Genomic DNA, 14,110 nt, shown 5'->3' with positions numbered 1-14,110 from the left:
ATGGATGGATGGGTAGGTAGGTAGGTAGGTAGGTAGGTAGGTGGATGGATGGATGGGTAGGTACGTTGGTAGGTGGGTAGGTTAATGAATGGATGGGTAGGTAGGTAGGTTAATGGATGGATGGGTAGGTAGGTAGGTTAATGGATGGATGGGTAAGTAGGTAGGTAGGTAGGTAGGTAGGTTAATGGATGGATGGATGGGTAGGTAAGTAGGTAGGTAGGTGGGTAGGTTAATGGATGGATGGGTAGGTACGTTGGTAGGTGGGTAGGTTAATGGATGGATGGGTAGGTAGGTAGGTGGATGGATGGATGGATGGATGGATGGGTAGGTACGTTGGTAGGTAGGTAGGTGGGTAGGTTAATGGATGGATGGATGGGTAGGTAGGTGGATGGATGGGTAGGTAGATGGGTGGGTGGGTAGGTGGATGGATGGATGGATGGATGGGTAAGTAGGTAAGTAGGTAGGTAGATAGATGACTTTATTAATGTCTGAAGGGAAATTAGGTCGTCATAGCAGTCCAGTATATTTGAATACAATAAAAATCCAATAGAACAAAATACTGAGGTAGAAAATAAAACACAGAATGGGACATGGACATTTAAAAAACACAAGATAAACAGGTAGAAAAGGTTCAGTGGTATATATGTATATACACACAAGATATGATATATACTCTATGTATAATATGTGCATAATAAATACTTGACTATACAAGATATACATACTATAAATAATATACTGTGAATATAAATATGTAAATAGAACGTTCAGTAAGATATTTAGTATCAATATTAAACATACTGTACTGATCATTTTGTGTCTTGTGTTGGATTATTAGAACTCAAACTTGGTGTTACAAGCCGATCGATCTCTGATCGACCGCACACGAAGAGATGAGCCCACCGGAGAGGTCCTGTCCCTGGTGGGGAAGCTGGAGGGCACCAAGATGGGCGACAAGGCGCAGAGGACCAAACCTCAGAAGCTGGAAGAGAGACGAGACAAGTCAGTACTGTGTGAAGTTAAAGCAACGTGATGGAGTCTGTTGAGATATCACCACATGTACTGCACGTCATGTGGCATGTCAGGCATCAGAATCAACTCACAGAGACTAATATTCCAAACATGTTTCCAATCAAACTGAATGTTCATGTTGTTTCCGTGTCTGTTGACTGACATGATCCTTAATGTGTTTTCTCTCTCTTGTGTCTAAACAGGAGGCGAAAAAGAGACGAGGACAGACACGACATCAACAAGATGAAGGGCTTCACCCTCCTGTCCGAAGGCATCGATGAAATGGTGGGCATCGTGTACAAACCCAAAACCAAAGAGACCAGAGAGACCTACGAGGTGCTGCTCAGCTTCATCCACGCTGCTCTGGGAGATCAGGTCAGAAAACTTTAAAGTTCAAACGTCACCTCGTGTTTTTCGTCGGTGAAACTCGTATCGACCCGTTTGTTTATCACATCTTCCTGCAGCCTCGTGATATTCTGTGCGGAGCGGCCGATGAAGTGTTGGCGGTGTTGAAGAACGACAAAATGAGGGACAAGGAACGGCGGCGTGAAGTCGAGCAGCTTCTTGGACCTGCTGATGACACGCGATATCACGTGTTGGTTAATCTGGGCAAGAAGATCACCGACTACGGAGGCGACAAAGACCTACAGAATATGGGTACGTATTAGCACGTTAATGAAGCGTTGTGTTAGTTTTCAGGAGAAAATTCCCGTGATTACAGATTTTATCTTTCTTTTACAGACGACAACATCGATGAAACGTACGGCGTGAACGTCCAGTTTGAATCCGATGAGGAGGTGAAAAGATTCTCCCTTATTTTAAGTTTTCGTTTTAAGTAGATTGTGTCACTAACCTCATGTTTCCTCGTTAATTAGGAGGGGGATGAAGACCAGTATGGAGAGGTACGCGACGAACACTCAGATGAAGACAGTGAAGGAGAGGAGGCGGGGCAGGGCTGCACGCTTTCAGCTAACGTGAGTTTACAAAGACGCATCTGTCTGTTTGAGTTATCGCACACGACGCCATGCAGAAAGTTAACGCATGACTCTTCGCTCAGCTCGGCGCCACAGGCGACGTGATGACCGTGAAGAAAAAGGATCTGCATCCTCGAGACATCGACGCCTTCTGGCTGCAGCGGCAGCTCAGTCGATTCTACGACGACGCCATCGTGTCTCAGAAGAAAGCCGACGAAGTCTTAGAAATCCTCAAGGTGCGTCTGACATCCCGTGAGCTTTTTGTTTAACGCGTATGTTTTCCAGACCGTCTCAACCATCGTGTGTTTGTAATCCACAGACTGCCAGCGACGACAGAGAGTGTGAGAACCAGCTGGTGTTGCTGCTCGGCTTCAACACCTTCGATTTCATCAAAATCCTCCGTCAGCACCGTCGCATGAGTAAGTCAGCGGTGTGGAAAGAAGCAGCTTCAGATCATTTGATCTTCTTCTGCTTGATAATAACTTTCTGTCTCCTGACGTACAGTTCAGTATTGTACCATGCTGGCGAGCGCTCAGAGCGAGGCGGAAAAGGAACGGATCATCGGAAAGATGGAGTCCGACCAGGAACTGTCGAAGATTCTTTACCAGCTGCAGGAGACGGAGAAGGAGGATATCATCCGGGTAGGCTGAGAAAACGATTGTGCAAAGGGATCTTTTGATTTAGTCTGTGGCGTGTTTTCACGGTTTGTTGTGTTCGTAGGAGGAGCGATCTCGCAGAGAGAGGGTGAGGAAGTCTCGCGTTGATGACATGGAAGCGATGGACATCGAACACGGAGAGGTGAGTAACGGGTTTCACCATAGATGACTGCAGCGGCTCAGTAAAACGACGTGTTGTTTATATGATCTATTCTTCTCGTCCTACAGTCGATGGCCTCTCGACAGTTGCTCGACCTCGATGACCTGACCTTCACTCAGGGGAGCCACTTCATGGCCAACAAGCGTTGCCAGCTGCCGGACGGCTCGTTCCGCAAACAGCGCAAAGGTTACGAAGAAGTCCACGTGCCCGCCCTCAAACCCAAACCGTTTTCTGACGACGAGGTTTGTCGTTGTAATGCCGCAGTTTAAGCGATCAGCAGCGTGTGTGTGTGTGTTCATGTCTTACACTCAGCGTATCTTTGTGTCGTCAGGTGCTCGTCGCCATTGAGAAGTTGCCCAAGTACGCACAGGCTGGATTTGAAGGTTTCAAAACGTTGAACCGCATCCAGAGCAAGCTGTTCAAGACGGCCATGGAGACGGATGAGAACCTGCTCGTGTGTGCACCTACGGTGAGCAAACCAACCGAACTGTCTGCTGGAGGTTCACTCCACTTCTCTTAGATTATCTGACTTGGCTCAGCCGCAGATGAAGAAATATCAGAGACCAAATCCTGGATCTTTTCTGTAACCGCTCACAGTTTAATAAACCAAAAAACTACACTGCTAAATAACTTAATTTGAAGAATTTCCCCTGTAATTCTGCTCCTCGTCGTGCATGCAGGGAGCTGGTAAGACTAATGTCGCTCTGATGGCGATGCTGCGAGAAATCGGAAAGCACATAAACATGGACGGAACCATCAACGTGGACGACTTCAAGATCATCTACATCGCACCGATGCGCTCGCTGGTACAGGAGATGGTGGGAAGCTTCAGTAAGGTGAGCGTGCGGCGTCTTTCCTGCAGAGATCTGCGTGTGCTCGACGTGGATCGCTCGTTTTTAATGTCTTGTGTTCTGTTGTCACCCAGCGCTTGGCGAGTTACGGCATCATCGTGTCCGAGCTGACGGGAGACCACCAGCTCTGCAAAGAGGAGATAAACGCCACTCAGATCATCGTGTGCACGCCTGAGAAGTGGGACATCATCACCCGTAAAGGTGGAGAGCGCACCTACACCCAGCTCGTGCGGCTCATCATCATTGTAAGTGCGAAAACACATCCGGTCTCATCACACGTGAGGATGATTTGATGTAAAACTCAAAGTGAATGTGCCGTTCAGGATGAAATCCACCTGCTGCACGACGACCGTGGACCCGTGTTGGAATCTCTGGTGGCGAGGACCATCCGCAACGTGGAGCTGACCCAGGAGGACGTGCGTCTGCTGGGCCTCAGCGCCACGCTGCCCAACTACGAGGATGTGGCGACCTGCCTGCGCGTGGATCCCGCCAAGGGACTCTTCTACTTCGACAACAGGTATGACTGGCCTGGAGAAGGGAAGCACACCCTCCACAGCAGCTTGTTTTGGTTATTCGTTCTCTGATGACTTCACTCTTTCTCTGCAGTTTCCGCCCTGTGCCGCTGGAGCAGACTTATGTCGGCATCACGGAGAAGAAAGCCATCAAACGTTTCCAGATCATGAATGAGATCGTCTATGAAAAGATAATGGAGCACGCCGGAAAGAACCAGGTGAGTCCCGTCTAATCCCACTGATCTACGTGACCTCCTGAACCGAGAGACCTCTAACCTTCGCTTGTCCCCACCAGGTGCTCGTATTTGTCCACTCCAGGAAGGAGACGGGAAAGACCGCCAGGGCCATCAGAGACATGTGTTTGGAGAAGGACACGCTGGGTCTGTTCCTCAGAGAAGGTTCAGCATCCACCGAAGTGTTGAGAACTGAAGCAGAGCAGTGCAAGGTGAGCGGACCTGAAGCTTAATTTAAGGTTCCTTGAGTTCCTCGTCAGAATCCTGTCAGACTTACACCTGATCTCTCTCATCCAGAACCTCGAGCTGAAGGATCTGCTGCCGTACGGCTTCGCTATCCACCACGCCGGTATGACCAGAGTGGACCGTACGCTGGTTGAGGATCTGTTCGCTGATCGACACATCCAGGTTCTCGTGTCCACGGCTACTCTGGCGTGGGGCGTCAACCTGCCGGCACACACTGTCATCATCAAAGGCACGCAGGTGTACAGCCCGGAGAAAGGCAGGTGGACTGAACTCGGAGCGCTGGACATTTTACAGGTGAGTGTGTGCAGGCTGGACGCTGACATACAGGAGAGAGGACAGTCCTAACTCGATGACTTGTGTCTTATTTCAGATGCTCGGTCGAGCCGGTCGTCCTCAGTACGACACAAAGGGAGAGGGAATCCTGATCACGTCTCACGGAGAGCTGCAGTACTACCTGTCTCTGCTCAACCAGCAGCTGCCCATCGAGAGTCAGATGGTGGGCAAGCTGCCCGACATGCTCAACGCTGAGATCGTGCTGGGCAACGTGCAGACCGTGAAGGTGAGCTGCGTTTAAAGACGTCGGCTGTGTCGACGCTGATCAAATATTCTGTTTCTTTTCTAACTCGTGTGATTTTAATGTGTCAGGACGCTGTGAACTGGCTCGGCTACACCTACCTGTACGTGCGCATGCTCCGCAACCCCACCCTGTACGGCGTCTCCCACGACGACCGGAGTTCAGACCCGCTGCTGGAGAGACGCAGGACGGACCTGGTGCACACGGCAGCGAACGTCCTGGACAAGAACAACCTCGTCAAATACGACAAGAGGACCGGCAGCTTCCAGGTAAGCAGCTCAGAATCTTCCTTTATTTGTTTTCATAGCGACGAATTTGACTCAAGATGTTGACGTTTTGCCCGTTTACCTGAAGGTGACAGATCTGGGACGCATCGCCAGTCACTTCTACATCACCCACGACTCCATTCAAACCTACAACCAGCTGCTGAAGCCGACGCTCAGTGAGATCGAGCTCTTCAGAGTCTTCTCGCTGTCCTCAGAGTTCAGGAACATCACCGTGAGAGAGGTACGGCCGGTCTCCTCTAAAAAAAAGACAAACCTCAGACAAACCTTCGTTCAACGTGCTGAATTTAAATCCTGTTCTGTCTTTTTAGGAGGAGAAGCTGGAGCTGCAGAAGCTGCTGGAAAGAGTTCCTATTCCTGTGAAGGAGAGCATCGAGGAGCCCAGCGCGAAGGTAGCATTCATCACCAGAAACCAGCTCAGAAAACTGTCAGAAACTTTTATTTATGATGAATTGAATTATTTAAATCCCAATTATTTTGTCTTGTTATTTCAGATCAACGTTCTACTCCAGGCGTACATCTCTCAGCTCAAACTGGAAGGCTTCGCTCTCATGGCCGACATGGTGTACGTCACACAGGTGAGGAAGAAGTGTGAGGTGTTTTTATCTCAGTTGTACAACAGCTGCAGGAATCTGAATCTGCACATTAGAAAATATGCAAATGAGTAAAAAATCTGTCAGATTTAACAGATAAAAACAAACGTAAACATTAACGCTGATCTCTTGTTACGTTTACATGAAGTTCATGACAGAATAAACGGACACAGAGCATCACAACACGTTGCCAGCACGAAAGCTTCCCAAGTTTTGCCGGGAAGTTGCAGCCACGCCATGAACGAATTCCCCCGATACAACAGAAATTATATAAACATCGTCACTCACTTCATTTGAAGCTTGTAATGCCACATACAGTGTCACGCAGGTTTTACGTATAGGGTCTTTAAATTTCAGCGTTACAGAGTCAGATGTGAAGGAAAATATTGACATCATAGCGATCGCGTCACGTCGGAGGCGTTTCATAGTGTTTTATGAAAAGAATAACAAACAGCTTAACGTGGCGTAATGTGACAAAATTTGACGAGACGACCAACAGAAAATATTCAAGCCTGTCTCGCCACCGAGTGAGCAGGTAAAATGAAGTGAAACCACCCGACACACCTGTGCCGATTACTCCGATGATCCAGGGAGTGTGTGTGCTCTACACAAATAAAGGACACAAGCTACACACACATTTTGTCTCTTAAGAGTTTCTGAAAATGTCTGTGAATAATATTTAATTAGTTTATTAATCAAATACAACGTCAGTTTTGTTTTCGTGAGGTCAATTTGCTAAATTTTGTCTTTCAGAGTGCTGGACGTTTGATGCGCGCCATATTTGAGATCGTACTGAACAGAGGCTGGGCTCAGCTGACGGATAAGACCATGAATCTTTGCAAGATGATCGACAAGAGGATGTAAGTGTGATCCTCTCCTCTCCTGAACCTTTTTATTCCGCTTGCCGAGGCCGCACGCTGATGGATTCTTTATCCGCGTCGTCCACAGGTGGCAGTCGATGTCTCCGCTGCGACAGTTCAAGAAGCTGCCGGAGGAGGTGATCAAGAAGATCGAGAAGAAGAACTTCCCCTTCGAGCGTCTGTATGACCTCAACCACAATGAGATCGGTGAGTTTTCCTCCTTCACAACACACTCGTCGAGCCTCCTCATCAGCCCGGAGAGTCATTATTAAAGTCGTGTGTTTCGTTTGTCAGGCGAGCTGATCCGAATGCCTAAAATGGGGAAGACGATCCACAAATACGTCCACCAGTTCCCCAAACTGGACCTGGCCGTCCATCTGCAGCCCATCACCCGCTCTACTCTGAAAGTGGAGCTCACCATCACGCCTGACTTCCAGTGGGATGACAAGGTCGGTGCTTAAACCCACGATGCTCCACACATGAACCGTCTGTCTCTCAGCTTCCTGACACTTTAAATTCTCCGCTCTCAGATTCACGGGTCGTCCGAGGCGTTCTGGATCCTGGTTGAGGACGTGGACAGCGAGGTGATCCTCCACCACGAGTACTTCCTGCTCAAAGCCAAGTATGCCCAGGACGAACACCTCGTGACCTTCTTCGTCCCCGTGTTCGAGCCTCTGCCGCCGCAGTACTTCATCCGCGTGGTGTCCGACCGCTGGCTCTGTGAGTAAATTCATTAAAACGCGTCATCACACGATCCGTCTGTGATCACCTCGACTGACTGCTTCTGTTTGTCTTCAGCCTGTGAGACTCAGCTGCCGGTGTCCTTCCGTCACCTCATCCTACCGGAGAAATACCCCCCGCCGACCGAGCTGCTGGACCTGCAGCCGCTGCCCGTCACCGCCCTCAGGAACTCCGCCTTCGAGGCTCTCTACCAGAACAAGTTCCCCTTCTTCAACCCCATTCAGACACAAGGTGCAGACAGCTTCCCCCCTCGGGTGTTTCCACTTTTGGTTCCACGTCACGTTGTCTGACTCAGTCTGTTTTTTCTGTCCCTCCAGTGTTCAACGCTGTGTACAACAGTGATGATAATGTGTTCGTGGGCGCTCCCACCGGCAGCGGAAAGACCATCTGTGCCGAGTTTGCTATTCTGAGGATGCTGCTGCACAACGCCGAAGGTCGCTGCGTCTACATCACCCCGATGGAAGCCCTCGCCGAGCAGGTAAGACGTAATCTGGACCTCACCTCAAACCCAGCGCCGCTTCCTTTTCCTGTTTGACATAATCACGCTCGTCTTTGTCTCTCAGGTGTTTGTCGACTGGCACCAGAAGTTCCAGGACATCCTGAATAAAAAGGTGGTGCTGCTGACGGGTGAAACCAGCACAGATCTGAAGCTCCTGGGAAAAGGTGACATCATCGTCAGCACACCAGACAAATGGGACATCCTGTCTCGACGCTGGAAGCAGAGGAAGAACGTCCAGAACGTCAGCCTGTTCGTGGTGGACGAGGCTCACCTCATCGGAGGAGAAAACGGGGTAAGAGCAACAACCAGCGATCAGACGTGAGTCTGTCAGAGTGTGCAGCATGTTAATGTCCCTCGCTTCTCCTTGTCAGCCCGTGTTGGAGGTCATCTGCTCCAGGATGAGGTACATCTCCTCTCAGATCGAGCGTCCGATCCGCATCGTGGCCCTCAGCTCGTCGTTGTCCAACGCCAAAGACGTGGCTCACTGGCTGGGCTGCAGCACCACAGCCACATTCAACTTCCACCCCAACGTCAGGCCCGTTCCTCTGGAGCTCCACATCCAGGTCTGTAAACTGTGTGTGACTCAGCAGCACATCAGGAACCTGGCTGTCTTCTTTCTGCTAACTCTTCTGCTGTGTTTCTGTTCAGGGCTTCAACGTGAGCCACACTCAGACTCGCCTGCTGTCGATGGCTAAGCCGGTCTATCACGCCATCATGAAGCACTCTCCCTCCAAGCCGGCCGTCGTGTTCGTCCCGTCCCGCAGACAGACTCGCCTCACGGCCATCGACATCCTCACCTTCTGTGCTGCTGACGTGGTTCCTCAGAGGTCGGTGAGATCAGACCAAACAGAGACCGCGTGACGGTGCTGACGTCGCCGCCGGACGCAGACTAAAAGTTTCTCGTCTCCTTCCAGGTTCTTGCATTGCACGGAGAAAGACCTCGCTCCGTTCCTGGACAAAATAAACGACCCGACTCTGAAAGAGACCGTGGCGAACGGCGTGGGCTACCTGCACGAGGGCCTGTCTGCGATGGAACGCAAGATAGTGGAGCAGCTCTTCAACTCCGGTACGACTCGCTCCTCCACACCTTCATCGTCTCGCGTGCCGGTATGGGATTGAATAATTATTTGTGGCGTCTTCTCCTCCTTTGACAGGTGCCGTTCAGGTGGTCGTGTCCTCTCGTTCACTCTGCTGGGGCATCAACATCTCTGCTCACCTCGTCATCGTCATGGACACGCAGTACTACAACGGCAAAATCCATGCGTAAGCCTCCCCGATGCTCTGATTAAGACGTGTGCTCTGTTTGTTGTGACGTGTTGGTGACGTTCTCCTGTTCTCTCAGATACGTGGACTATCCCATATACGACGTCCTCCAGATGGTGGGCAAAGCCAACAGACCCATGTTAGATGACGAGGGACGCTGTGTCATCATGTGTCAGGGCTCCAAGAAGGTACGAAGACAGCTGATCTTTTCCGTAAAGCAACGACCGTACGACAGCGACAACAAACCAGATGTTTCTTTTCTTGACAGGACTTCTTCAAGAAGTTCCTGTACGAGCCGCTGCCGGTGGAGTCTCACCTGGATCACTGCCTCCACGACCACTTCAACGCCGAGATCGTCACCAAGACGGTGGAGAACAAGCAGGACGCCGTGGACTACCTGACGTGGACGTTCCTCTACCGCCGCATGACTCAGAACCCGAACTACTACAACCTGCAAGGTGAGTCCAGAGGGAGATCAGGTGTGGCGTCTCTTGGATCAGAAGTTGGAAGAGCAGCCTGTGAATGTTCGTGTTTCTCTCGTCAGGCATGTCCCATCGTCACCTGTCGGACCACCTGTCCGAGCTGGTGGAGCACACGTTACACGACCTGGAGCAGTCCAAGTGCATCAGCATAGAGGACGAGATGGACGTAGCACCGCTCAACTTGGGCATGATCGCCGCCTACTACTACATCAACTACACCACCATCGGTTTGTGCAACACGACACTCACTCACCTGATTCGTAGATCTGTGTGTGTGTGGAAAAATGTGACTTTGTGTGTGTTTGTGTTCGGCAGAGTTGTTCAGCATGTCCCTGAACGCCAAAACAAAGATCCGAGGGTTGATTGAGATCATCTCCAACGCCGCAGAGTACAAGAACATTCCCATCAGGCACCACGAGGACGCTCTCCTCCGCCAGGTAAGTTGACAACTCCAATAGGAGAAGAGTTGAGGAGGACCACGTCCCGGTGTCCCGTGTTGTAACGGCTTATTTTTGTGTTTCAGTTGGCGCAGAAGGTGCCGCACAAACTCAACAACCCGAAGTTCAACGATCCCCACGTGAAGACCAACCTGCTGCTGCAGGCTCACCTCTCCAGGATGCAGCTGAGCGCCGAGCTGCAGTCGGACACCGAGGAGATCCTGAGCAAGGTGCACATCAACGCCGATCCCAGCTCTGAAGTTTCTGGATCGTTTCCTGCGTGTGTGTGTTTAACCTAAGTGTGTGTTTGGTGTTTGCAGGCGGTTCGTCTGATCCAGGCCTGCGTCGACGTGCTGTCCAGTAACGGCTGGCTCAGTCCTGCTCTGGCAGCCATGGAGCTGGCTCAGATGGTCACTCAGGCCATGTGGTCCAAGGACTCGTACCTCAAGCAGCTGCCATTCTTCACCTCCGAGCACATCAAGCGCTGCACGGACAAGGTACGCCGCTGTTTTCTCCTCCTTCATAAAACACACTTCATGAAATCCAGCTCCACATGTCCTGACCTCCGCTCTTTCTATCAGGGCGTGGAGAGCATCTTCGACATCATGGAGATGGAGGATGAGGACAGAACCGGCCTGCTGCAGCTCTCAGACGCTCAGATGGCCGACGTGGCTCGCTTCTGCAACCGATACCCGAACATCGAGCTGTCGTACGAAGTGGCAGAGAAGGAAAACATCAAGAGGTACGAGAGGGTTCGGATCAGTCGTCTGTATCCGAGATATTTTGGCTTCTGCATGTGCAAATGTAGCATCGTTACATATTGGAAATACGCTCCTGGTGGAGTTTGAATTTGCATGGAACAGCGGTGTCGTGATGGAGACGTGCCCCAGTAAGACTGGCGACTAGAGTCAAATAAGCACTTTTTTTAGTTTTTGAAAACCTATTTCTGAAAATAAAATCAGATAATTGAAGGGTACACTGACTGTAAACCAAGAGTTCAACAGGATAGTGATGTCTGATCTTCATCATCTCCATCCCACGTTGTTATTTTGGGCGAGTGTTGACGTACGTCTCCGTCTTTCTTCACAGTGGCAGTCCGGTTCTGGTTCAGGTTCAGCTGGAGAGAGAGGAGGAGGTGACCGGGCCCGTCATCGCGCCTCTCTTCCCACAGGTAAATCCCATGATTATACATTTCTGGGAAGTCTCTGCGATTGTGTTTAACGGATGTGTAACGGGAGTGAATGTTTTGAATTCCAGAAACGTGAGGAGGGCTGGTGGGTCGTGATCGGAGACCCCAAATCCAACAGCCTGATCTCCATCAAGAGGCTGACTCTGCAGCAGAAAGCAAAGGTCAGCGAGAGCCGCCGCTCACTTATTCTAAAATCTAAAAATAACCCTTCGAACCAGCAGAGAGGACTCACCGTGTTTGTCTCCTCTGTCCGCAGGTCAAACTGGACTTTGTCGCTCCGGCGATGGGCGTTCATAACTACACCCTGTACTTCATGAGCGACGCCTACATGGGCTGCGACCAGGAGTACAAGTTCAGCGTGGACGTGAAGGAGGCCGACAGCGACGGAGACAGCGACTCGGACTAATCAGCGATCGTTTGTTTTATATCGAGGGATCAGTCGATGTTTTTGTTTTTTTTACTGTAGATATTCAGCATGTCATCATCCCGTGTGTCATTTTATTCGATATCCATGTGTCAGTTTAGATCAGGATTGATGTACAGGATCCATCAGTGAAGCCTCAATCAGTGGATTCAGTATATGTAACTTTATACTCACTGATCTGTCGGTTTCGATGGAAATTTGATCAATTAAAGATTAAAAATTAAGTTTTTTCCAGCTCTTATTCCAGACCGGGTCTTCAGTCACTGAAGAGTCCAGTAATATTTTTAAATTTAAGTTTTCTTGATGCGACTCTTGGACTGCTCGAGATGTTTTTAGTATGACGTGCTGTCTGGACTATTTTTTGCAATAAAGAGAAGCCATGTGATTGTTTATATATCGTCTTTATATTTATTTATATAAACATCATGAAGCATGAAGACAAAGCACAAGATGAGCTGAAGCGTTACCGGTTTAGACACTAACGTCATCAACATTAAAGCTCTAGTGTTCCTCTTGGAACCTCCAGATGCTGATGTCTCCGTCGTCGCTGCAGGTGGCCAGGAGTCCCGCCTCCTTCGGGTTCCAGGCAACACAGTTGACGTCCTGTTGGTGAGCTCTGGGCACCTGAGCGACCAGAGAGAACACCGGCTGGTCCGGATGCGACGTCGCGTCCTCCTTGAACACTCGCACCGTGTCATCGCCGCAGGCGGTAGCGAGGGCGCCAGTCAGCCGACACCTGAGGAAAGAACATGAAGTTTAAGTGTCTATTTTAATTTTTAAAAAGTTATTGACATTGATTTTACATCCAATGAAACGCTCGCGGAGTGCTTCCAGTTTGATCCGGTCTATGAGTGACTGTGAGGCCTGCTCAGTCATCTGTGTCCGGGCCTCACTGATTACTGTACAAAAGCACAACTTCAGAACTTTATTCAAGTTGGATCAGTTTTTATACACAATATATCTGCTGCTTTTCCCTCTGATGTCCTCCGACTGCTCGGCTAATGACCCACAGGTGACCTTAACGACCCACAGGTGACCTTAACGATTCACAGGTGACCTCAACGACCCACAGGTGACCTCAACGACCCACAGTCAAACTGGACTTTGTCGCTCCGGCGATGGGTCGTTCATAACTACACCCTGTACTTCATGAGCGACGCCTACATGGGCTGCGACCAGGAGTACAAGTTCAGCGTGGACGTGAAGGAGGCCGACAGCGACGGAGACAGCGACTCGGACTAATCAGCGATCGTTTGTTTATATCGAGGGACAGTCGATGTTTTTGTTTTTTTTACTGTAGATATTCAGCAGTCATCATCCCGTGTGTCATTTTATTCATATCCATGTGTCAGTTTAGATCAGGATTGATGTACAGGATCCATCAGTGAAGCCTCAATCAGTGGATTCAGTATATGTAACTTTATACTCACTGATCTGTCAGTTTTCGATGAAATTGATCAATTAAAGATTAAAATTAAGTTTTTTTCCAGCTCTTATTCCAGACCGGGTCTTCATCACTGAAGAGTCCAGTAATATTTTTAAATTTAAGTTTCTTGATGCGACTCTTGGACTGCTCGAGATGTTTTTAGTATGACGTGCTGTCTGGACTATTTTTTGCAATAAAGAGAAGCCATGTGATTGTTTATAATTCGCTTTATATTTATTTATATAAACATCATGAGCATGAAGACAAAGCACAAGATGAGCTGAAGCTTACCGGTTTAGACACTAACGTCATGACGGGGGACACATTAAAGCTCTAGTGTTCCTCTTGGAACCTCCAGATGCTGATGTCTCCGTCGTCGCTGCAGGGGCCAGGAGTCCCGCCTCCTTCGGGTCCAGGCAACACAGTTGACGTCTGTTGGTGAGCTCTGGGCACCTGAGCGACCAGAGAGAAACACCGCTGTCCGGATGCGACGTCGCGTCCTCCTTGAACACTCGCACCGTGTCTCGCCGCAGGCGGTAGCGAGGGCCCAGTCAGCCGACACTGAGGAAAGAACATGAAGTTTAAGTGTCTATTTTAATTTTTAAAAAGTTATTGACATTGATTTTACATCCAATGAAACGCTCGCGAGTGCTTCCAGTTGATCCGGTCTATGAGTGACTGTGAGGCCTGCTCAG

General features: G+C 49.7%; 2 protein-coding genes across 2 annotated transcripts in view; one reads left to right on the top strand and one right to left on the bottom strand.

Moving 5' to 3' along the window:
* Positions 1–12,379, top strand: part of snrnp200 (small nuclear ribonucleoprotein 200 (U5)) — a 13,791-nt gene extending 1,412 nt beyond the window's left edge. Inside the window, exons 2-44 of the mRNA XM_027274588.1 lie at positions 839–1,002; positions 1,215–1,386; positions 1,476–1,668; positions 1,753–1,808; positions 1,887–1,985; positions 2,069–2,221; positions 2,305–2,404; positions 2,490–2,626; positions 2,706–2,783; positions 2,870–3,043; positions 3,133–3,270; positions 3,482–3,637; positions 3,727–3,897; positions 3,976–4,169; positions 4,259–4,382; positions 4,460–4,609; positions 4,695–4,937; positions 5,014–5,202; positions 5,289–5,486; positions 5,572–5,724; positions 5,813–5,893; positions 5,996–6,079; positions 6,848–6,954; positions 7,043–7,161; positions 7,249–7,403; positions 7,485–7,674; positions 7,753–7,926; positions 8,013–8,173; positions 8,259–8,486; positions 8,566–8,757; positions 8,843–9,021; positions 9,109–9,260; positions 9,349–9,457; positions 9,537–9,645; positions 9,726–9,915; positions 10,002–10,166; positions 10,255–10,376; positions 10,463–10,606; positions 10,697–10,873; positions 10,958–11,118; positions 11,466–11,547; positions 11,634–11,726; positions 11,822–12,379. Of these exons, the coding sequence (XP_027130389.1) occupies positions 839–1,002; positions 1,215–1,386; positions 1,476–1,668; positions 1,753–1,808; positions 1,887–1,985; positions 2,069–2,221; positions 2,305–2,404; positions 2,490–2,626; positions 2,706–2,783; positions 2,870–3,043; positions 3,133–3,270; positions 3,482–3,637; positions 3,727–3,897; positions 3,976–4,169; positions 4,259–4,382; positions 4,460–4,609; positions 4,695–4,937; positions 5,014–5,202; positions 5,289–5,486; positions 5,572–5,724; positions 5,813–5,893; positions 5,996–6,079; positions 6,848–6,954; positions 7,043–7,161; positions 7,249–7,403; positions 7,485–7,674; positions 7,753–7,926; positions 8,013–8,173; positions 8,259–8,486; positions 8,566–8,757; positions 8,843–9,021; positions 9,109–9,260; positions 9,349–9,457; positions 9,537–9,645; positions 9,726–9,915; positions 10,002–10,166; positions 10,255–10,376; positions 10,463–10,606; positions 10,697–10,873; positions 10,958–11,118; positions 11,466–11,547; positions 11,634–11,726; positions 11,822–11,971 (6,366 nt within the window). The 3' untranslated portion in view covers positions 11,972–12,379. The remainder of the gene's footprint in view (positions 1–838; positions 1,003–1,214; positions 1,387–1,475; positions 1,669–1,752; positions 1,809–1,886; positions 1,986–2,068; positions 2,222–2,304; positions 2,405–2,489; positions 2,627–2,705; positions 2,784–2,869; positions 3,044–3,132; positions 3,271–3,481; positions 3,638–3,726; positions 3,898–3,975; positions 4,170–4,258; positions 4,383–4,459; positions 4,610–4,694; positions 4,938–5,013; positions 5,203–5,288; positions 5,487–5,571; positions 5,725–5,812; positions 5,894–5,995; positions 6,080–6,847; positions 6,955–7,042; positions 7,162–7,248; positions 7,404–7,484; positions 7,675–7,752; positions 7,927–8,012; positions 8,174–8,258; positions 8,487–8,565; positions 8,758–8,842; positions 9,022–9,108; positions 9,261–9,348; positions 9,458–9,536; positions 9,646–9,725; positions 9,916–10,001; positions 10,167–10,254; positions 10,377–10,462; positions 10,607–10,696; positions 10,874–10,957; positions 11,119–11,465; positions 11,548–11,633; positions 11,727–11,821) is intronic.
* The window catches only part of LOC104939971 (probable cytosolic iron-sulfur protein assembly protein ciao1-A), a 13,253-nt gene continuing 11,517 nt past the window's right edge, over positions 12,375–14,110 (bottom strand). The window contains exon 7 of the mRNA XM_027274591.1: positions 12,375–12,725. Within this exon, the coding sequence (XP_027130392.1) occupies positions 12,491–12,725 (235 nt within the window). The 3' untranslated portion in view covers positions 12,375–12,490. The remainder of the gene's footprint in view (positions 12,726–14,110) is intronic.

The sequence above is a fragment of the Larimichthys crocea genome, chromosome III (genome assembly GCF_000972845.2).
Source record: "Larimichthys crocea isolate SSNF chromosome III, L_crocea_2.0, whole genome shotgun sequence".
Lineage (NCBI taxonomy): Eukaryota > Metazoa > Chordata > Actinopteri > Sciaenidae > Larimichthys > Larimichthys crocea.
The sequence above is the reverse complement of the archived record's forward strand: the minus strand, read 5'-3'. Positions and strand labels throughout refer to the sequence as shown.